General features: G+C 36.9%; 5 protein-coding genes and 1 long non-coding RNA gene across 6 annotated transcripts; 2 read left to right on the top strand and 4 right to left on the bottom strand.

Annotated features, from left to right (window-relative positions):
- Positions 1-810: 810 nt before the first annotated feature.
- LOC117924114 (glucan endo-1,3-beta-glucosidase 12-like) lies at positions 811-2,296 on the bottom strand. The gene is made up of 3 exons (XM_034842680.1): positions 2,117-2,296; positions 1,696-1,950; positions 811-1,044 (listed from the first exon to the last, which is right to left on the bottom strand). Exons 1-3 carry the CDS (start codon positions 2,181-2,183, stop codon positions 1,004-1,006), a joined length of 363 nt encoding a protein of 120 aa, XP_034698571.1. The 5' UTR covers positions 2,184-2,296; the 3' UTR covers positions 811-1,003.
- A 1,495-nt stretch (positions 2,297-3,791) lies between these two features.
- Positions 3,792-6,876, bottom strand: LOC117923207 (glucan endo-1,3-beta-glucosidase 4-like). Its single transcript, XM_034841435.1, has 5 exons — positions 6,810-6,876; positions 6,451-6,702; positions 5,903-5,949; positions 4,121-4,190; positions 3,792-4,006 (listed from the first exon to the last, which is right to left on the bottom strand). Exons 1-5 carry the CDS (start codon positions 6,874-6,876, stop codon positions 3,792-3,794), a joined length of 651 nt encoding a protein of 216 aa, XP_034697326.1.
- A 2,507-nt stretch (positions 6,877-9,383) lies between these two features.
- Positions 9,384-10,905, bottom strand: LOC117923206 (OBERON-like protein). Its single transcript, XM_034841434.1, has 2 exons — positions 9,909-10,905; positions 9,384-9,814 (listed from the first exon to the last, which is right to left on the bottom strand). Exons 1-2 carry the CDS (start codon positions 10,903-10,905, stop codon positions 9,384-9,386), a joined length of 1,428 nt encoding a protein of 475 aa, XP_034697325.1.
- A 3,712-nt stretch (positions 10,906-14,617) lies between these two features.
- Positions 14,618-15,013, bottom strand: LOC117923205. The gene has a single exon (XM_034841433.1). The coding sequence runs from the start codon at positions 15,011-15,013 to the stop codon at positions 14,618-14,620; it is 396 nt and encodes a 131-aa protein (XP_034697324.1).
- A 425-nt stretch (positions 15,014-15,438) lies between these two features.
- On the top strand, positions 15,439-18,594 carry LOC117923456 (pentatricopeptide repeat-containing protein At5g66520-like). The gene has a single exon (XM_034841745.1). It carries the CDS (start codon positions 16,294-16,296, stop codon positions 18,214-18,216), a length of 1,923 nt encoding a protein of 640 aa, XP_034697636.1. The 5' UTR covers positions 15,439-16,293; the 3' UTR covers positions 18,217-18,594.
- Positions 18,595-19,104: 510 nt separating this feature from the next.
- On the top strand, positions 19,105-23,864 carry LOC117923728. The gene is made up of 2 exons (XR_004652674.1): positions 19,105-19,189; positions 19,292-23,864. It is a non-coding gene; the product is annotated as an uncharacterized LOC117923728 (long non-coding RNA).
- The last annotated feature ends 62 nt before the right edge of the window (positions 23,865-23,926 follow it).

Raw genomic sequence — 23,926 nt, 5'->3', positions numbered from 1 at the left:
TTATTGTTCGACCTGAAACACTTTAGAGCTTAATTCCTCTTCGTCTAAAACACATGAATTAGCATGATTTTCTTCCTTTGGTGCAATGCTATGCCTCTTTTTGCCAGGCCCTTTTATTTAATACAATGCTTCTTTGTTTTGCAATGACATGGGATTTTAGGAAACTGTATTTTTCTTAAAATCAAAAAAGGGGATTGGGGTGGTGGGGACAATGAAAAGACACTGATAATCATGATCCAAATTTAATGGGTGTAGATGCAGGGTCTTTGTCAAATTTGCACCAGCAAAAAGGGGGGAGGGGAGTCATTGTCAAGTTGACCATACTTTGCTTGAATCTAGTATGTGAGCAATACGATAGCTCTGTATTATCTTTCATGTGCTATATATGGACATGACCATGCTCCTTATCTTCTATTAATGCTCCATGCCTCTTTCTTTCTGGGTTGAATTGATGCAGTCCACCATGTGATGATAATGATATTGGCCCAACCAAAATTCAAAACACATTGGAAGAAAGCAACCCAAACAGCTCATATTTCCCTGAGGATTCTACCCGAAGAACTTCATTAATTTGCCATGTTTGAACAAAAATAGCTGCACCTAGTCAAGTTGTAATATCCATTTTTCAACTATATTTTGATATTTGTCTTGTTTGTAAAGTTGATTAGGATATGAATTTGTGAAACTTTAGTATGATTTCTGCTGTGCTGTCTTTCTGTGTTAGGAATCACAATCATACCAGATGCTTTAATGGATGCCCAGCCCATGGAAGTAGCAGGAAACTGTTTTCACGGCTCATAAATAGAAAGATTCAAAAGAAGTTTTCCATCTTGCACCACCAAGTTATTGATAAATTGAGCTTAAAATCAAAACTGAGAATCATACCGTTTTTAGGAAATATGGTCAAGCAACATAGTTTATAAGACTGAATCAAATTTCCTCCAAATTTAGGAAGAGAGACATCAAACTATGATCAGAACATTACTGCAAATCCTTGTGACTGTCACACGTCAGGAGTAAACTCGAACTTGCATGAGCCATGACCTGTCATCAAGAGATAAGAAGGATATTGATCAATTTGCAGAATCATTAAACTATTTAAGATAATGCATTACCTTTTTCAGCCCATAATAGTTACTACAGTATATTTTCACTCCCTCCCTAAAAATGTATTTCTCAGCAGTCGTAGGAGGGGCAATAGATAGCAGAGGAATGAGGCCCTTGGTTGATCTCACATGGCTGAATGGTCCTCATTACAACCAATGGAAACCCACTGCTTCTGAATTATTTATTTCCCACTGTAAAAAAAGCTAGGATCTCTTGACTCATGACCCACTTCAAGGCAGATGAGGGGCACTTAACAAAAGCAAGTAAAGACACAGGGACTAAACCTTTTAGGCACATGGGAGTTTGCCCGTTAGCAGTTGCCTCACTGTTGTTCTATGGGCGGTTACTTGGCTCAAGAGCAAGCTCATCAGTCCATGGCATTAATGGATTCCCCTTGGAGATCCACATCAGAAATTTCTCAGCCAAAACTATGATCATATAACATCAAATCTCATGCTAGACTTACGAATCATGCATGACTGTTCAATTCTAGTTCTCGATTTTCTCATTAATAAGGTACATTTACAACAGAGAAAGAGCAATCTAAGTCGAATAAGTTATGCTGGATTAATTCATTAGTTATCTTACTTGGGTCAAGATCAGTGGCCATGGCAGCAGCATTGAAGTAGCAAGTTGCCCCCTTGTTCTTGAACTTCTGATAGTAGTTGTTGAAGGCATAGGAGGCATGGTCCTTGACAGTGTTAGGAAAGAAGCAAGGTTGGCGTGGTTGTATTTTCTTGCAGTCCGCACCTCCCTTCCCACAAGCCCAATCAAGGGCCCTTTGCAGCTCATCATCTGGAGTCTGCTCATCAGCTATGCACCATTCTTCAAACATCTGGCCATCTGATAGTACCCAAAAATCAGAAAGAAAGAACAGTTACATCCATGATAAGAAATTTCGAAGGCTCAACTTCATCCTAAACTAATGAAATGCAATTTTACTTCATATCCAGTAGAAGAGCAGAGAATTTATGTTGTAAACCAATCCATTAAAAGTCGACAATCTTACCATATCTTCTCAGAATTAATGCGAAAAAGAGCAGGGCCAGCACAATTCTCATCAGGGCAGACTGCATTCTTCCCTGGAGCTTTGATTCAAACAAAACAAGCTTATTACACCAACGATTAACTCTGTATACTTATGAAGCCTGAGAATAACAAAAAAGAAAAAAACTCTTACATCTCTGCTTTCAAGAAAGTAGTCATGGAATAATCTATATATTCCTTGATCTTACTAAAACTGGCCTTACCCTCTTCTGAAAGTCCTAATTACCCCTGCCTCTTGCTTAGTTTAGTAGTAAACATCCATGAGATTAGCATTTTAGGACTTCCAATGGGCACTGCTTGAATCATTTTCCAAAACTTCGGATAATGGCCATGTTGGTCTTTTTACAAAAAAAGGGTTCAGTGTAAGGTGTGACTCAGATCTTTAGCCAAGAGAGCATCAAGATGACCCTAGTTGTGAAGGAAACTAAAAGGAGAAAAAGCAAAAATCCCTTATTCAAAGTTCAACATGGGCTTTTTTTTCCTTTGGATTCTTATATTTTGTTGGTATTTGATGAATTCCATTAGTACCCAAGTGCATGAATCACCTTCAATCATCATTCATCTCTTTAAGATTTCCATTTCACTAAGTTATACGATTACCTTGGTCTCATTTTACCCACCCCCCAACTAAAGTCCATATGTTGTCCACTCTCAATTCTTTCTCTGGCTCTGCCATTGTGAAGAAGTTTAGATAAAAATGAGTCTGCAAACCCTACCAAATAATGAGATCCATCTAATTTTCATGACCATAGGGGAAATGATTTTCATTATGAAATATATATCATTGAAAAAGGTTTATATTTCATAACCATATTTGCAATTGGAAAAACCATCCATTGCCTGCTAATTCAAATCTTGGAATATGAGTTAGTAATATACCAAAATAGCCATTAAAATGTGATTCCGATGATCTATGTCTGAGCTTACTTTCTTTTCCCTCTTATGTTTCATTTGAACTTAATCAGGAAACAAACTGTATAAAAGAAACAAAGACTAGTCTTGAACATTATGCAAAAGAAAATGGGCCCCAAATATATCAAAAACCATGAGCTAAGGTACAAAGTTCATATAACATAAAGCATACATTTTATTTCCCACTAAAGGGAGAGCCCCTAAACTTAGATCTGATTTATTGCCGCAGATGCTCCTAGCTTCTCAACTCCAAAAAGTTAATCGAACACACAATTTTCATGGCTTGTCAAACACAAAGAAGAAAAGTTCAAAAGATATAATTAGACTGATGATGTTTATTTTTTTACTAAATAAAAAAAATCAAAACATTTGACTTTTTCAATTAAGTTGAAGTAATTTATCAATACCAACCAATATAATTAAAATGAATTTGTGAGCAATAAGTTCAGTTTAGTTATATTACTTGATATTAACATATTATTTTTAACTGAATAGAAAAAGTTAAAATATTTGATTTTTTTTTATCTATTCAACAAAAAAAGGAAACACTACCTAACATGTTTCACATTCATTTACGTTTTCTTTTTTCCATTACAAAATTGAAAGGGAGTAGTATAAATGAAAGGATTATTTGATTAAAACGGATATTAAAAATGCAAATTCCAATAAATGAAGTAGGTTTATATATCTTACTTGGATCCACATTGGTGAGTATTCCGGTATAATTAAGCAAAGTTGCAAGTTGCCCCTTGGGTCTTGAACTTCTTATAGTAGCTGTTGTAGGCATAAGAGGCATGGTCCTTTAGGGAGTTCGGTAAGAAGCAAGGTTGACCAAGTAGGGTTTTGTCGCAGTCGGCTCCATTTGCACAAGCCCAATTAAGGCCATGTTGCAGCACCGGGTCGGGGCAAGTGGAATTAGCTATGCACCATTCTTTCCCATCTAACATTAGTAAATTTGCAGTTCCCAATAAGAATTCGAAATGCTAAATATTTATGAAGCCTAAAACTATATACTAAAGAGGGAAAATTTAATCTGTACAAATATTAATCTTACCTGATCTAACCAATGTGACAAATAGCAGAGCTAACACCATCTTGATCATGGTAGCTGACATTGTTCTTCCCTAAAGAAAACAATCACAAGAGAGAATGTGGGAATCTATCTGATTCAATTAAGTAACAAATCGATATAAACAATACTATAGTGAACAAGTCGAAATTTGGCTCATCTTAGAAATAAGATTGACACCAACAAAACAACACAAAAGTTTTTCTTGAGATTCATAATTTCTTGTTGGTCTATATATATAGATAAAACGAGAGAAAATAGTTGACCTTATTGCACTCGTCTTTTAGAATTTTTTTTTTTGCTTAAAGATAAGACTTTTCCACATTGGGTTGGTTTTCATATCCTATTGAATGCTTTCCAAATTGGGATTAAAATTTATGTTTAGATGTAGAAAGACATTATTACATGTTGGAGAGTGAAGAAATTAATTAAATGTTTTATAAAATAATTTATATTTTTAGTATTTAATAAAAATAATATATTTTCAATGGGACATGTTTTGAGAAACAAGAAGGATTACATTTTCACATGAAATAAAAAAATAAATGATATACTATTTTGTAAAAATAATTAAATATAAATTGTGACAAAAAATAATAATAATTGAGCATTTAGTATATTGTGATTTTGGAAGTGATGTAAGTTTCAAAAGTAACAATTTAGTATTTGATAAATTAAATTATAATAAATCTACAAACCAAAATATGGCTGGTAAAGTTTTTAAAAGTTTCCATTATTTCAATATTAAAATCAATCTTTAATTAAATAAATCTTCTATTTTTTTTTTTAAAATCAATTCTTAATATTCTTATTTTTTTTGTATTCTACCCAGATTTAAGGAAGTATATTGATAATAATAATAATTATTTCATATGTTAATTCAAACTCATTTAATTTATTTTTCCTCTTCTATATAAATATTAAATAATTTAAAAATGAATAAATTTCTAACTAATTTTAATTTTATTTATTTATTTTTTCATATTTTTTGTATTGAAACCAAACATGAGAAAACCATTTTTCTTAATATTTTTTATATTTCCTTAATACTTTTTCGAACCCAAGTGAATAAATATATATTTTTTAATATGGAAAACAAATAAAATTAATGAAAAGTCAATTATTGCAAATAATGCAATCTCTTAACAAATTGTGATATTTAATTTTCCTATTTTGCTTATTGTTTTGAAGCCTCAATTATATTGGAATTTAATATTTATAATTGAGATTGGTAACATGTGTTGGTAGCACTTCTATATGAAGATGCTAATTGAAAATCTATTACATACTAATAATAATAATAAAGTAATTATTTGAATAATCCTATGTCGAGTATAGGAGTTCAAAAATCACTTCAAGTGATTTTCAAAACTTTGGTCAACACATAATTTAATAAATAAATTATGTTTAGTCATTAAAAAAATATTTCTAATCCTTTTAAAAGAATATTTTAATTTGAGAAAATGAATTTCTTGATTAATCCCAATAAAATTATGTTGTGATCATGGTTTTATAAAATTATGTTCTTGTTGCTAGTTGTTCTAGTCTGGTCAATTGACTTGAAAATAGGTTGAACCGAAAGACGTCATTTTGAGGCTTCTAGCATGTATGTAAAAACACATTCGAAACCCTCCTTCTTGCAATCCGAACAAGAAGCCCATAAGTCGTTGCAAGCGCCCCTTCTTGCCGCTATAAAGGCCCCCCCAACAGTAAACCCTTAATATATATTTATGACATCAACGGTTCGATTGTAGTTCGATCGTTGACCAGTGAACTGTAAACTGATAACTTTTCAGGTTCAATACCGTTCGGTTCTGAAAACATTGGTTGTGACAATGAATACATTACCATCAACATCACATTCAATTCAATCTAATTTTCCACAAATCCAAATCGAATTAATTAATCTTTCACAACTTAACCGTTCATTGTAGCTTCCAATATGTCAAAGCCCATGAGCTCAAGTAACATAATTGAACATGAAGTTGCGTTTATTTATTTCATATTGGTCGTAGAAAAAAGCTAGAGAACAATAGGAGTTCTTTGTTGCAAACCCCCTAACAAATCCACCAAGCTTTTCAATGTAAATATGGATATACACAACCATCGTAACCTGTCACCAAAGATAAAAATGATGCAAGTTAGGTGGTGTTTATTTCTTTTAACTTAAAGTTAGCAGTCTTGAAGTCTCAAAGTCTTGACTCTCCATCCATTTGTATATTCCCCGTCATTTTCCCATCATCTAAACTTTTCTTATTGTAAAAATGTACATAAATTGCAAATTAAGAAAGAGTTGAGTTAGCTATGTATCTTACTTGGATCGGAATAAACGTACATGCCAGTACCATTGAAGTAGCAAGCTTTACCGCCCCCAGGCCCAAACTTGTGAGTCTGGTAGTAGCTGTTGTAGGCATAAGAAGCATGATCCTTTACAGTGTTCGGTAAGTAGCAACTTTCACCAGGTCGTATATGGGAGCAGGTTTGACCAAATTGGCATGCATAATCCATCCCTTTCTGTAATTCAGCCTCTGGGGCATCCGGTCTAGCCACACACCAGTCTGCCCCATCTACCATCACACAAAATTAGCAGTAACATGGTCCAGAAATTAGATATGCCTAAGGTTTAAATCCAAGCCAAACTAGTAAAATGAGAAAAAATTTGATGTCTACTTACTAGAGTTTTGCAGAACCAATGTGAAGAAGAGTAGGGCAATCACAATCCTTAGCATGGCCGACGACATTGTTTTACTCTCTGATCACTGGTGGCTAGGGCAGCTAACTCTATACTTATGGAAAAATGTTTGAGATTATTTTGGAACGTTGGCAAAGATAGAAAGGAGAATATAGAGGGAAAATGGGGAGGAAAAAAATCACAAATTTCTCCACTTTTTCCTATTAAGAAAATGGAGGGTAAAATCTTGGTAGTGAAAAAAAGATTTATAAGGAAAATCTTCGTTTCAAAGTTCTGGAATAACGTATTATATGAATGATACCTTTTCAATACAAAAGAACATTTCAACCATCCCATATTTATATTTTGAAAGTGAAGTAATCTCACTTGCTTTAAAAAGTCAGGAAAATAATAGGAAATATGCATTGCTAAATCTTTTGATTTTCTTGAACTTTTACTTGATTGGCTAAACAATAAAAAGAAATTTTATGATTTTTTTTTTCCTTATAAGAAAACATTTAGGCTATATTAGGCAGATATACTAAGACAAAAAAAATTTAAGAAAAATGATTTTCTTTTATTTGGTTTCATTATAAAAAAGATTAAATAAAATAAAATAAAATTAAAATTAGTTAAAAATTATGCATTTTAAAATCATTTAATCTTTATATAATCGAGAAAAATAAATAAAATGAGTTTAAAGAAACATATAAAAATAATTTATTGACTTTGAATCTATTTTTATTTTTATATTTTTCACTTTTCCTCATTTTCTTTTCCTTACATTTTCCCTCAAAATTTCTAAAAACGTTACTCTATCGAGGATGTTGACCCACCTATGATAGGGAAGGCGGCAACCCTCCAAGTCTCGATCGTTGCCATGGAGGCAACATGGGTGGTGGAGGTTGGCGATGGAAGTTCATCCTCGAAGGTGATCCCATCAGATGATGAATCAATTAAACCTGTAAGCTCAACAAGCTGAGTTCAAGTCATCCCATAACAACCAAGAGTGCAGCTTGAGCATATTGGGTGAGTTTGAAGAGTGATTTTATCGATTGTATAATAATATTAATTTTATTTGTCTTTTTATAATACTATAACGTGTCACATATACTAGGCATAAATGTAATATAAGCAATGCTTAAAGTGGTATTTATTCCAAATTCGTAATATCGGGTTATCCTTTTACCCTAACTGCTTAAAGAGTGATACATAATAATGAATTTATATAGAAAATTCTTAAATTTAATTAAAATTATATTCATAAAAAAATGATTCATAATTTTTTTTTTTAAATTTAATCACTAATGGACTTTACCTATTACCACTTTTAAGGTTCATATTAAAAAAAATTAATTCCTTAGGAATAATAAAATCTTCACCAATGTAACTTTTCTCTTTCATTTGATTAGTGAATTTTGAACGTCAATGCACTCTATCATGTTGATCTTCTTTATTTTTGTTCTTGTGTGATTAGTTGATATTGTGTTTGTTGACTTAGATTTTGAGTTAACGATGGAAACCCTATTTGTTGAATAAATCAATATTGATGGATGAGAGTTGGAAGGTTAGAACCATGATAAATTTTATTGATGTTTTTTTGTCATCCAAAGATTATCTTATTGAATTAAGATTGAAGTTTTTTATTTTTTATTTATTATCATTATCTAAAGAATATACATACTAATGACATGCTAAATTACACAATAGAATAATTTTTAAAATTGAATGATATGTACCCCTTAAAATTACAATAAGACTTCTAATAAGTGCTTTTTTTTTTTTCACTCTTTTCACATAATTGAAAGTAAATGGGTTCCCAACCCTAGTGAATAAATACATATTTTTTAATATGAAAATAAAATAAAATAAAATAATGCAATTTGGAACAAATTACCATTTTTAATTTTCATATTTGGCTTATTGTTTTGAAGCCTAAATGATATTGGACATCTGTTTGTAGTACTCCTATATGAAAGATGCTAATTGAGATCTATTACACTTTGGAACAAACAAAAAGGTGGTATGGCAATTTGTCACACCATAATAATAATAATAATAAGAAAGTAATTATTTGAATAAGCCTATGTCAAGTACTAATCCAAAAATCACTTCAAGTGATTTTTAAAACTTGGCAATACAAAATTTTATAAATATAGAGCTGTTTGGTTTTATTTTTTTGAAACTTATATTTGAAAACAGTTTTTTTTTTCTTTATCTTAAAAGTAGTTTTTAAAATCAAGTTTTGAAAAACATGGCCAAAGGGTGGGTGATATTTGGTACAACCCTCTCATTTTCTGCAATTTTATGAGAAAAGTTTTCATGCCTCCCAAGTAACATAATCCCTAGTTCTAAAAATCATGGAAGCCAGGCAGCTGTGGCAGAAGTCAGTTTCATGGGCCTGCTGCCACAGAAAGAATGAATCACTGCAACATGAGATCAGTAGCAAAATGCATTAACAACATAAGAAACAAAGGTCATGAGCATGCACCCAAACCAGAGAGGAGGTTCATGGGAATGGAAATCACAATCCTACATGGAAAAATGTTTGTCATGTAATGATTTTTGAATGCCTTCTTAAGTCTCATTATTCAAACGGAGTTGAAGATACCCGCTGCTATGTTCTTTCTTTGCCTTGTGTGATATGGGGAGTGCAATGCTCTGGAGTCTCTCAGCCTCTCGCCTTGCCTCAATGGCCTTCAGTTCCCACGTATCGGCCTCAGCCTGCTTTAGCCTCGCTATGCTCTCAAGCTCCTCAGTTTCTTCCTTCTTTTTCTTCCTTTCCATCTTTAGCTCCATCATTTCTCTAGCCTTATTCTCAAGCTCCCGATCACAAACCTCAAGATCCAGTCTGGCTTTCTTCAACATTCGAGCCCTCTCCTCTTCCACCTTCTCCATTTTTGCAATGGCTTCCTGCAGTACCTCAGAAATTCGGCTGCACGCCTCCTGTGGAGCTATCATCCGACCAATTTCCTCAAATTTGCTCCTTGAGGATTCAATCTCGAGCTCTGTACAAGCATACAAAAGAAGATATTTGCACAAGTCCAAGAAAGAGAAGTAAATGTAACCGAGGAAAAGAAGAAACGTTAAGGATTAGCATACCTTGAAAGAAAAACATTATTATCCTACAAGCCACTGATTCGGACATCCCGCATTTCATTTTTTCTATGAGATCCTCACATATCCATGAAAGTCTCCTTCCTCTGGAATCCAAACTACCACGGAAGATTTTAGTGACAAATTCAAGCTCTTTCATCAAAGTCTGCCGGTCCCAGCTTGGTGCACAGATTTGGAAGATGTCTTTAACCCAACCCAGCAGCTCAGATGTCCTATTGCAGGCTCCACACCTGAAGAGTATCTCAGTTGTGCCTGCTCCAGTTTTAACATCAGCCCCCATGCCGATTTGGCCATCACGAATAGCACAATCCGTGTGGGTCCAATGAGAACACAGGTCACAACCAATCCAACGGCAGGTATTCCCCTCAAAATCGAACTTATTGCAGCTCACACACATGCAAAGATTGCAGAAACCATCTGTATTAGCACAGACCTTGCAGGTACAGTCATCTGCTGGAAGCTGACTTTGGCATTCTATGTTTCTGCATCTCTTGAATAGAAAAACCTCGATGAGAGAAGTTTGAGAGAGACTCATACTTGGATGAAGAAATGCCTGCATTCCTGTGTTGATTGCAACAAGAATTTCCAGCTGAACTCGGTGAGCTCTAGTCAGAGTATTAGCTGTCAAATCACCTCTTTTCTGAATGAGCTTCTGCAGTATCAAAAACTCATCTCCATGCTGAGAACCATCAGCTCCTTCAAGAATAACCCGAAGCTCATTCTTGAGCCCCTCTAGGAACTCCTCCGAAAGATGTTTCAGCCGTTGAGATATTATATCCACTTCTCCTCTAACTATGTCTAGCAGAGACATATTATCAGAACAATCACCCACCTTTTCCTTTCCCTTGTCCAGTTTTTTGGCCAAAATAGCATCAGCAATGGCCCATGTTTCGCGCGAGCCGGCACGCATCGATGTTGACCCACCTATTGATAGGGAAGGCTGCAGCCGTCCAGGTCGCGGCCGTTGCCGTGGAGGCAACATGGGTAGTGGAGGTTGGCGATGGAAGTTCATCCTCGAAGGCGGCCCCATCAGATAATGAATCGGGTTAAACCTGTAAGCTCAACAAGCTCAGTTCAATTCATCACATAACAACCAGGAGTGCAGCTTGGCCATACTAGGTGAGTTTAAAGAGTGATTTTATCATTTGTATAATAATATTGATTTTGTTTGTCTTTTTATAAAATTGGAACATAAAATTGGCCTATTTACAGCTAGCAGTCGAAGTCTTCTACGTAGATTATAGTCTTGCAGGTAGTCTATTAGCCCCCAAGAACAATCAATCCTCATTTTGGGCGGAATTCCTGTCTTTCTCCCGTATGTGTTATGTCATCAGTCATAGAAGGATCAGTCGGATAAAGATTCTAGGTCTTTGAAGTCTTTGAAAGCGAGGATATGGGGATTCGGTTGCAAAAACATTTCCTCTAATCATGAAGGGACAATTTCCGTCTTGCTTGAGTTATTTGTTCTAGCTCCTGACCCAACTCAATTCTGGATTTCTCTTTGTAAAAAATTAACCTATTGATATAGGAAAACTCAGAAGATTCTTCCAATGTTTTCCAATGGAATTCCTATGAAGAAGCCTTTTTAAATAGAGATTTTTTCTTTTGATCATATTTTAGTTGTTAGTAAAATATATAAAAACCACTATTATAAATAGTACTACATCTTGATTGTGAAATATTGATTGTTTGTTAAACCCAATGAATTGTATAAAAGTAGGATACTCCAAAGTCGGGGTCTAAAAGTTTTATAAAACATTCTTTAATGATATTATATACTATTTTATTTTTTGATATATATGATTTTTAATTTTTTTTATATTTTGTTGGAATTTTTAACATAATAATTAGTAACAAATTTAAAAATCCAACCACACAAAAAACAAATTTTTAAACATAAAAATTAGTAACCCAACTAAAATCTAGATCAAGAAACCTAATTAATATTGCATCTTTACGTCAAAAAGCTCAAAATTCACATCAAAACAAAGATAAATTCAGCGATTTGAAGCAATATTTACTCGATGAAATGCACTCTTCAATTGCGTAAGAGTATGAGGAGATGAGAAAACTCCAATCTAATTCACACCACATGCCAATGGTCGTCTTTCCCTTCTGGTGACTTTGGTTTCATAATTTTAGCTATTTTTATTTATCTTTTACGTTTCATCTTTATTGCTTTTTATTTATTTTTAATTTTTTTATATGGGAACTTTGAGTAGGCACAGGTGTAAATGATGGTGTATAATAAATAATAGGTGGATTAAAGACTGCAAGAAAAAAAAGTTACTAATGGTGTATGAAGAAAAATCCAAAATAATTAATGACCTTTCTTATAATATGGGAAAGTAAATAATTTAGTCATAATAATAAAAAAAAGGCTATAATAAATTAATTATATAATTTTTTTTATTCTTTTCCTTTATTGGCAAAGTTTCACCATCCCATTAACACTCTAGGTACTCGGGATGAAATGGGTTTGTACCCTCTATCCTAAGTTGGTGATATAGATTTGCCTCTTTACCTAAAGCCGCTTATGAGGCCTTTCATCCCGACTATTCCAAACTCCTTATGAGACAATATGTAGGTGATATAGTTCAAATTTGTACTCTAAGTTGGTGATACGAGCCCAATCCTTTATTCTAAGTTGTTTAAGAAGGCAACCCTTTAGTGATACTCACTTGCCCTTTTATCCTAAGTTGTGAATATGAGCCCATCTCTCTACCCTAGCCTCTCAAGGTGGTATTTATTCCAAATTTGTAATATCAATCTATTTCCCTAGGCCACTTAAATAATAGAAGGCCTTACATTTGAGACCTTTGATGTAGTGTTAGAGGGAACAAATTAAGTTAGATTCATGATATTTTCTTTGATAAGTAATGTTACTTTTTATAAGATTATGAAAATGACGATCATTTTACAAATAAACATCAATAAGATAACAAAAGAATAAAATAAATAATAATTTAATAAATAATACAATTAAAAGGAACATTAGTAAATAGCGTTGGGACAAGGGATCACACCTTGTCTTTGATGGAGCTACTACCAAAGAAAGAAGGATTCTACCTGTAAAAAGAAAAAAAAAAGAAAAAAAAAAAGAAAAAGAACACCAGTGTTAAGATTATTGAATCAACGTTTATGACATTCAAGTTACTGATAAGGAGAGAAAAAAGTTAAAATAATTAAAAAAAAATTATGAAGAAAAACCTTACTTACGAAACCCTAACCTAGAAACTAGCGGCTCGACATTTTCGCTAACCTCATTTTCGACGAGATAAAGACTATTTATAGGATTGTAAATAACCATGGTTTAATGAGTTAACCTTATGGTTATGCCTAATTTCTAATCTTACAGGTGGATGGTTAAAAATTAAGGCGATGGGGTAAACTTGGTGACCTGCCTTGCTTGTGTACTTCAAGTACACAACTCAAAGATGAGTCGAACCCTTGTGACTAGTTTAATCATCCTACTAATTCTTTAGTCAAGACATGTCTAAGGATTAATTTCACCTTCTCAATATCAATCAATCCGAAGACTCCTTAACTAGTGATTAGACTATCAAGAGTCATGTGGCACCATGTTTGTGTTCCAACTCTTCAAACAAAAAAAGAGAAGAGGAGAGGAGGGAGTGGGGGGGATTTTTTAAATTTTGTTACATTAATATATGAAGGGGGTTGTTTAATAGTGTCCATGACATAAATCTCACTCCAAGTATTTTCAAATTCAAATACTAAATTCATACATTTGAATTAATATTTTTATAATTCAAATCATATACATAAATATATATATATATATATATATATATATATATATATATATATATATATATATATATATATATACACACCAATAACACGTGTAACAACCTCATAAGTTCCAAGGTTGAAAATGGGGGCTCTTATACTATGATTAACATATTGGTGTAGGAATGACATTAGAAAGTGAGGAGTAGAATTTTATTTCTTATGGTATTAAAAAGAGAATGAAAGGAGAGAATTTGAAAAAGAGTATAGATATATCTAGCTAATGAAAATGGGAAACCACCTTTTAAAGTATAGGTGAAAACAACTTAACACTAGGGAACAACTTGTAACAGTACAGACCACAGACAAGTTTGTATGGTTAATATTTTTTTCTCTGGAAAACATTCCATTGATTTAAGAAGTTGCCTTTCCCATTTGTTTCTAAAGTTGAACATAGGCCACAAGTTGGTGGTAAAAAAGAATCTACCTATTTATGAGAAAAATGACAAGTATTTGAATTGGACATAATATAATTGGTGTGGCTAGTAATCTAGATACTGAGGAGATTTTTTATTTTTACATTTTTTGTTTTTGAGGTTTTAATAGGTGTAAAGTTATTTGAAATCTGAATTATCAGGAGACAACCAAGCCCAAAGTCATCATGGAATATCAACATGACAATCATGTTCATCTTAGAACAAAATTGATCATTTTTTTTTTCTTCTCTTTGTTGGTTGAATATTCCAATGAAGCTTGTCATAATTTTTCAAGTGGAATAACCATCCATGTTGATTCTGATTCTTGGCAAAGATATGTCACAATCCAATGATCAATGGACCTTAACAAACACTTTTGCTTTTACTAATTATAATGAACACAACTTCTCTAATATATGGTATAACTCATATCCCAAGACTGAATCACCAAAAAGAGTGTTGGGATGTTTACAGATGAAGAGATGTATCAACATCAGAATCAGAGTCTGATTCATGAAATTTATTCAATGAAGCCCGCATGAAGAGTTCATCCCTTCGCTGTAAATTCTTCAACAATGGGTTCTCGTCGCCATGGAAGTTGGAATGCTTGATCTGCAGGCTTGGCCGGAGGGAGAGAGTAACTTCTGGAGGAGGTGGAGTAGGAAAGATCAATTCAGGATGGGAGGACAACCTGGATGACTGGTAATGGATCGCAGGGCTGAACCGTCCTTGGTCTCCAGTATTTTTCATCAGAAGCTCTCTCTCCTCTCTCATCTCCTTCACTCTCTGCAACTGTCTAAACCTTTCTTGCAACAAAGCAATAGATGAGTGAATAGCAATGGGGTCATTGCCTTCTCTACCCATCTGGGGAGAACTCAATCTTTACCAGCAAGCTGGTGATCAAAGGGTGTACAAGGAGCCTTGAATTGCGGCATGTGTATATATGTAGGACGTGGGGCATGGTAATTATTGTTTGTTTCCATTAATTTAGCCACATTAAGCGCACTAATTTTTTTTTTCAAACCATTTTTTGAAAAGAAGAGATGGGAATCGGCAGCTAAGCTGCAAAGTCCAAAAGGAAAAGGTTGGGTGGCCAATCTAAGGAAAAAGAATTGCCATTTAAAAGAGAAAAAGATATGAGAATAAGTCCAAAACAAGGTAGAAACTAGCACATGGAGGCGTGTGCGTGGGGGAATAATAGGTTGGGCGAAGGTGTGGTAGCTTTGGAGAAGATGGAAGGCTTTTTTGGTGGGCTTGAAAGCATAAGGGTGGGGCGGTGTAAGAGCTTAAAGACAAGGGTTAGAAGAGGGAATAATCTTAGGAGGCCATGATGCCTCGATTGAACAATTATATCTGATAAAAAAGAAGCATAACAACATACCTATGTTGTCTTGGAGCTGTTGGATGGGAATGGCATGCAGGGATGAAAGCTGCAGATGCTATACTGTGATGGCTTGGATGCTTCTTTTTTACGCTGCACAACCCCGCGCGCCCCTTCTATTATTGATTTTGGAACCTCCCCGACTTTTTCTTCTTGGTATGTTTCAAACCTCGAAATCTGAAAGGCATGCAGATTGAAGATATGTATGATATATCCATTTGCTTTGGGCATAACGAAGATTTCACTATTGAAGTAAAGGTCATTTCCTGGCTTGCTTGTTGCTCTCATGCCACCCTTGATATTTAATTTGACAATGTGAAGACAACCAAAAGCTGCCATTGAACCTTCCGCTTCATCCCCGTATACTCTATGATCTTCTGTATGTAATGCATCATTTTCAACAAACACAAGGAAACAAAAGAATCAGGAGCTGCAGTAAGCAAAGATATTTAGACCCATTTGTAGTTTTCACTGATGTTCTCACTTCAAGGCTAGTAGTAATGATCACCAAGGTTCCACTTGATCATGGCCATCAGTATATACTGTATGGTAGGAGCTCTTTGTTGATTTGTTTTGATGGAGGCCCATCACTATTTTCCTGAGAAATTTACAAATTCGAACTCTATAGGCCACCCACTGAGGGTTGGTGGATGGTTGTTACTGACTCCCAACTCAGACGTTGAAGGATCCATAGTCAGTTCAAGGCTATTTGCTCTGTATATTTGTAGCAGTGTTTTGTACTTGTTGTGTATCGTCCTCCAAAATGATAGGGAAGAAGGTCATGTCTCTTCTACAAAACGCAACTAAACTCAATCAAATCATCCAAATCCATGCTTTAATCATCAAGACCTCATTGGATGGCAACAATTTTGTGCTTGCCAAGCTTTTGCGTAGGCTGTTTGCGTGTTCTTCGGCTAATGATTTACCTTATGCCCGCTCTGTTTTTGATGAGATTCCATCACCGGATACCTTCATTTGGAACACCATGATCCGGGCTTACTTGAATTCCCAAAACCCCCAAGAATCCATGTCCCTTTTCTTTCAAATGCGGCTTCAAGAATGCATTCCCATTGATAGTTACAGCCTTTCACTAGTTATTCAGGCATGTGGACGATTGAAAGATCTCGGAAATGGGCAAAAATTACATACCCAGGTGCTGAAAATTGGGCTTGGATCTGATTTATTTGTGGAGACTGCTCTTATTGAAATGTATGCGAAGTTCGGTGATATTGAAATTGCCAGGAAGATTTTGGATGAAATGGCTCACCCAGATTTAGTTCCGTATAATGTTTTGTTAGCCGAGTACGTTCGGGTTGGGGAGATTAACTTAGCACATGACTTGTTTGATAGGATGCCTGAGAGGGACTTGGTTTCTTGGAATACCATGATTCATGGGCACGCCTCTCTTGGTGATGTGGGGACAGCCAAGAAGTTATTTGATAGAACTTGTGAAAGAGACCTGATTTCTTGGAGTTCCATGATTGCAGCCTATGCAAAAACCAGGCAGTCTAATGAGGCCTTGAGGCTATTTCATGAGATGCAATTGGCCAATGTATTGCCTGATAAGGTCACCATGGTCAGCGTGTTGTCTGCCTGTGGAGATGTGGGTGCCTTGGGCATGGGAAAGATGATCCATGAGTGCATAGAGAGAAACAGAATTGAAATAGATCTCAAGCTTGGGACTTCTCTTGTAGACATGTATGCAAAGTGTGGGGACATAGACAATTCACTGAGAGTCTTCAATGGGATGAATAATAGGGATGTATTTTCTTGGAGTGCTATGATCATGGGACTTGCTAACCACGGGTTCGGAGAGCTTGCCCTTGATCATTTCTCCAAGATGATATCTGAAGATATCAAGCCTAATGATGTCACGTTTATAGGTGTGTTAAGTGCTTGTAGTCACATTGGTCTGGTGGACGAGGGGTGGACATATTTCACATCAATGAGTAAAGTTTATGGTGTTAGTCCTAAAATTGAACACTACGGATGTGTGGTTGATATTTTGGGCCGAGCAGGGCGGCTTCAAGAGGCCAAGGAACTCATTAGAAGTATGCCCTTTGCGCCTGATGCCGTTGTCTGGAGGACCCTCCTTGGAGCCTGTAGAATCTACAAGAATGTTGAGATTGCAGAAGAAGCTACAGTGAATCTTCTAGAACTGGAGCCTCATGTAGATGGGAATTATGTGCTGCTGTCAAACATATATTCCCAAGCCAAGGAGTGGGACAAGGTCGTGAATGTCCGCCGGATGATGAAAAACATAAACATTCAGAAGGTCCCAGGAAGCAGTTCAATTGAAGTGGACAATGCAGTTCATGAATTTGTTGCGGGTGATAAGTCACACCCAGAATCCGATAAGATCTTGAGGATGTTGAGTGAGATCACTGCTAGGTTAAAAGCTAATGGATATGCACCATTGACAGCCTCTGTTTTACAAGATTTTGATGAGAAAGAGAAAGAAAACGCATTAGCCCATCACAGTGAGAAGTTAGCAATTGCTTTCGGGCTTCTGAGCACAGCTCCAGGTTCCACCATTAGAATTGTAAAGAACCTCCGAGTTTGCGATGACTGTCATATTGCCATCAAGCTTATTTCAAGAACGTACAAGAGGAGGATCATTGTGAGGGACCGGAATAGGTTTCATCATTTTGTTAATGGTTCATGCTCTTGCAAGGACTACTGGTGAAAGAATCAAGCAGAAACCACCGGGGGGAATTGACTGGGAAATGTGGTTCTAGGTCTTAGGCATCCATCCACAGCCACTTACTGATCATTAGCTAGGCTCAGAGAATGTGAAGTGGAACACTAATCATCTATACAGCCACAGGATGATTCTGAAGGGGTTTTTACTTTTTTAAACCAACCTCTCTATTATTGAAAGCAGCTTAGCCATCTTCACTGAAACAGGATGAAGTATTTACTTACTGGTTTTTTGTGGTTGGTTGATATGATATGATATGATTGTGCCAAGGTCTGTTTACCATACAGAAATTCACTTTTTCAAGATCTATAAAAAATGCACCATTAATCAAGTATTTTATCGAATCTTTATACCTTAATTTTATTTGTTTGTGTCCTCATTTAGCAGTCTAAATCTCATCATACAATTCAAATCTTTTGATTTATAAGTACTAATACGGTGTCTTAGCATTATTCTTTCCATTATCTACCTTCTCTAGATTTTACTATATACTCTTAACTTCTTGGATTTCCTAGAATTTTTCAAAATGAATAACCAATAAATAAATAAACAACCATCATTTTCGTTGTATAATAAATGATAATTTTATATATTAGAAAGTGGTGAGTGCATATTAAATTCAAAATGTTGGGGGTCAAAGAAAATTATAAAAAATCTAATAATAATAATAATAATTGTGGACGATTTGATGAACAGTGTTCCCACGCGTTCGACGTAGGTTCTAAGAGAAGCGTTTCTTTAGGGGGAAGGCGAGACGCGTTCGATGTAGGTTCCACTGACTAAGACTTATGACGCGGTTGCGATGGACAAAGTTGGCATGATCTGTATGATTCCACGCGTGGAACATAAAGGAGTCGAAAAGCTTGACTTCCTCTGTACACCCTGCACTTGACCTTGTTTTTCTTGAACAATCGTTCTTGGTTGTGTCTCGGGAGGCGCTGCAAAACGATTTGATCAGGTGAGTAGGATCATTTCATTTTCTTTTTTTGTAGTTCTGTGAATTGTTTCTGTGCTTGGTTCTGCAAAATTGTTTTTGTTGATAGAATTTAGATTGGTTTAGATTAGGGAATACCTGTGAAGACTCTCTCTCACGCCCATGTTTAGCGTGAAATGGATCCAATACAAAGTGTGATGAGATCAGAAGCGAATTTCCCGATACAATCTATGACCCATGAAACCATTCCAATGAGGAGGCATGTGCCCCATTGTGCACAATTCAGCCTCGCACTGCCCCCAACCCAATGCTCTATCTCAATGAAGGCTGCCTGCAACCCCATAATAACTACCACAGCCACACAAAACCAGAGGTTCTTCATGATGCCCTGAAACATGTTCTTCTTCTCCAGCTTTCTGCAATTGAATAGATTGAACACCTGGCAGAGAACAAAACTGTTGAACACCAAGGATTTATTGACCTTGGGGCTGATGCCTAGGATGGCCTTCCCCTTGAATTGGATTGTCACTAAAATGGCAACCTGGTATGAGGCTTGAGTGATTATGTTTCTCCACATGGCCCAGGTTATCAGCTTTCCACCTTGTCCTACTGGTTGCTTGCCTATTAGTTTCTCCGCTGGTGGCTCTGTCAACAGAGCCAATCCCCCCGGGATGCCCACAATCACACTCCCGAAGGCGAGTTGAATTGCAGTTACTGGGGCATCCCCCAAAAGCCCCGTGCTGATGGAGGTTATCAGTAACCCTGCGATGACCATGGTGAGCTCATGCTGGATGTACTTCTGGACGTTTTCATATGCACACCTTCCGTGCCTCATGATGGTCTCCAGGACACTAAAATTGCCATCCAGGATGACGATATCAGAAATCCCTTCGGCCATTTTGGTGCTCCAAGTCCCCATTGTCACCCCTACATCAGACAGTTTTATGGCCGGAGCCTCATCTCTCCTGGCTCCAATGACAGCTACCGTGTGGCCCTTTTGCTTCAAACACTCCACTAAAAGACGCTTGTCAGAGGGACGGGCGTTTCCCATGATGGAGATTCGATCTACCCTATCCATCCTCTCTTCATCGGTGTAGTTCTGAAATTCATTACCATCAAGAACCAGAGAATTGGGGTCAAACATACCACACTGAATTGCTATGTCTAGCAGCTCTGAAATATTGTCACTTGAGACCATCTTGATGTTAACCCCAGCATTTCTACAAGCTTCCACAGCTTCTTTTGTCTCTGTCCAATCTGTGTCCCTCAGACCCAATAGTCCTATCAAGATAAAGCTGTTTTCTTCACTTGATTCATTAATTTTCTTATAGGCAAATGCAATGGTTTTGAGATGTTTGGACTGCATCTGCTCAATAAATTTTTCAAAATCCATCCTTTTCTCTCTTTCCATGTCATTTATCCTCCCTTTACTGTCATAGTAGAATGAACACCGGGCCAGTATAGTTGTTGCTGGTCCTTTCCAGTGCAAACATGTGACTGTTTCATTCTCTCTGTTCTTCCTCATTAACACTAGACTTCTTTCCTCATTGGAGTTCAGTTCTTTGGTTTCAACAAGGGTGCAACTCTGCTTTAAAATTTCTTGTCTCATGCCTAACTTCAATGCAGCCCATGAAAGGACCCCTTCCTCTTCTGAGCTGTAAGCATTCTTTGGGTCCAGAACTGGTGTGTAGATACCATCACACAGAGCATCAACTACATCTGGGTCTATGACAGAGTCGCCGTTGATGTCTTCTTCACCAATCCTGCACATTTTCACTTGTATTGGGCTCAATGTTAGCCCACCAATTTTGTCAGTGCAGATGGTGGTTACTGATCCCATGGTTGCACAAGCCAATAATTCTGGCGCAAAGGCCTTTCCGGATAGTGTTTTCTTATTCCAATATCTGAGTGAAAGGGTGATAATAAAAGGATATCCTTCTGTTATTCCCACAAGCAACATATTGAGTGAAGTTGTGAAGATACTTATCTTCCTAGTTGGTTGCACAACAATCCTCTTGACCGCATCCATCAAGTCCTTGGCTGTGGATGGTTTTCCCTTCATAGATGGGAATCCTGGACTATCATCTTCCTTTTCAAGTTGAAGGCGCAGGAGCAGCTCTACAAGAATGAGAAGACTGGTGAGAAGCCCAATGATTTCTGTCCTAGTGTTCAGCTTGTCGAGCTGAGCTTGTAAAGGTGTCTTCTTAGGAGCTTGGATTACTTTACTCATCATCTTACCCCACTCTGTGTTCATGCCAGCTGATGTGACTAGCATTCGACCATTCCCGCGAATCACTTTTGCTCCATACAACATAAATGGGTTTTGGCCATTAATGATGGACTCTGAATGATCATCCAGTTCTAAGACTTCACCTGATACATACAAACCATCAGCAGGAACCTGATATCCCCTTTTCAAAACTACTATGTCACCCATCACTATTTCAGAGATGGAAAGCTCCTGCTGGCATCCCCCTCTGAAAACTTGGACCACTGTTTCAGTCATTTTTAAGAGCTCTTTTTCTGACAACTTGTGTTGGGCTTCATGCCAGAAATCACGAATTGAATGACACACAACAAGTATGATGATGGCAACAAGAATAACGAACCCTTCATACCAACCAGTCTCTAGGCCTTCCTTTTTGATCCAATACCAGAGTGACAACACCATGGACACCAAAAGGAGGACAATCATGTAGCTGTTGCAAGCCTTTAAGAGGCACTGAAAGAAGGTTTTTGTAGCTGGCTCTGTTTGCGAGATTGCGCTGGCTAAGCGTCGGGATTGAAGATCCTGCGCATCACCCAGGATCCCCTTCTCTAAGTCGGTGCCAAGAGCCTCTGCAATCCCTTGGACACCTCCAAAGTCAAGTAGGGAACGCAAATCCTTTTCCGTAACAATTCTGTCAATGTTGGGACATTGGCGATTTGCATTAGTGCTACTGCAGACATCATATTCATCAGAAGGGATATCTAGAGAGACTTGAGGTGATGGAGATAAGCTTCTCACAGGTCCATCTGGTTCTGAGTCCTGCAAAATGGTAGGCAGCACATTATAAAGGAATATGGTGGCAGAGGGTTGGCCCTGTCCGTTCCATGTGGGGTTGAGTTAAGGGAGCTTTTAAAATCTGCTCAATTTCAATTCAATCCATTGAACAATCCTTTAAAAAAAATATTTATGATGCGCATCAATAACCAAATAACCCAACCCCTTTTTTCTCTCGCAGAACTAAAAATGCCCACTGTGAAAACCCCAAACACAGTATAACTGCATAACAAAACAACTGTACAGTAACTGGGCACTCAAAATGTAACCTGGCACTTCTGGCACCATTTTGTTTGGGAGGAAGAAGAATGGGATGAACATGTCCAATGACAGTTTGGACAAGGGGAAGTTTAAGGGTGGCAGTGAAGAGGGGCGGCAGCTGCTGGTGAGAGACGCCTACAATAGCAGTGATCAGGTCTGTGTTTTTCTTCTCAGAATGGTTGTCAAGTCAAGCAATAATTAGTAATTAAGTGGAAGTTTGTGAGGTAAAATATGTAGTGCTTCTGGAATTCCAATAGTTTGTATTTCCTACTGAAATGAGAAACATACTTCGTGATCGTCTTCATCAGAGGTGCTGAGGACGGCATAAGATGAAGCTGAAGAGATTTCAACAGGAGCAAGGGACCTCCTTGGATAACCTAATTTTGAGATGAGAATCCGATGTGCCTGTAGCGTCAAGAGAATGCTGCGCCATCTCCTCCTGGGTTTATCGGCTGCGGTTAAGGGTGAATCCTGAGCCTCCAGGTCCTCATCAGCGGAGCCACAACTTTTGTTTGACATGTGGGGTTGGACGGTAAAGTGTTGGCACAGGGTGCTGACAATCCAAATATAAAAGAAGAAGAAGAAGAAGAAGAAGTGGTTTAAGCATCATTATAATGCCGAACTGCCTAAAATTGGAAAGGAAACCGGTAAATATAGTGCTAATGATAATAATGTACATGATCTGAGTAGCGTCTTATTGTTATGAGGCTGACAGTGAAGAAGTGCTCACCTATATGGTAGCTGCAGGTGTTGGTCGCCGAGGTTGATGTTGATCGGCCTAATTTACCGGCACTCCCTTGCTGGAGAAATGGATTGTATAGATGGAGAATGTAGAGGTTGAGGGATGTAGAAGTGAGGAGAGAACTCTAGCTCTTATAAAGCGATGCCCACTTGATCTAAAGACGTGTGGAAAAGTCCAGTGAAACTGCAGTGTAATTACACTGCTACTGCGAATCAGGGAGGCATCATCCTGTACGGTGGCCATGGGTGCTTGAAAATCAACTCAAAACATCAACAAACACTCGTTTTGTACGCGGCTTTGCCTTCTGAGATGGACCATGCATGCATTTCCTTGAAAAAATGAGGAAGATGGTAGGAACTACACAGCATTTGACTAACAAAGATTTTGCTTGGGGGCTAGTCCCAAATGCAACTATCTATGCCGTGTTGATATGTAATTAAATATTGGATGGGGATGCTCCTGTTTGTATTGAGGAGACATGGAATGCCCTCTGAGTCCACCTTAATTACCTACCAGTTTCGAGTTATGAGACTTGTGGTTGGGCCAACTCAGAATGGCTCTGCTTACCCTTTATACTGTAGGAAGCAAGACATATCTTTCCATTTTAACCATATTCCAAGTATGAATAGAAGGAAGCCCTGTGAAGTTGCACTCAAATTTACACGGCTACACAAGTGGCATGGCCAATGGGCTTCCTCGACAAGGACCTTTTTTA

This window comes from Vitis riparia, chromosome 10, assembly GCF_004353265.1.
Source record: "Vitis riparia cultivar Riparia Gloire de Montpellier isolate 1030 chromosome 10, EGFV_Vit.rip_1.0, whole genome shotgun sequence".
NCBI lineage: Eukaryota > Viridiplantae > Streptophyta > Magnoliopsida > Vitales > Vitaceae > Vitis > Vitis riparia.
The sequence above is the reverse complement of the archived record's forward strand: the minus strand, read 5'-3'. Positions and strand labels throughout refer to the sequence as shown.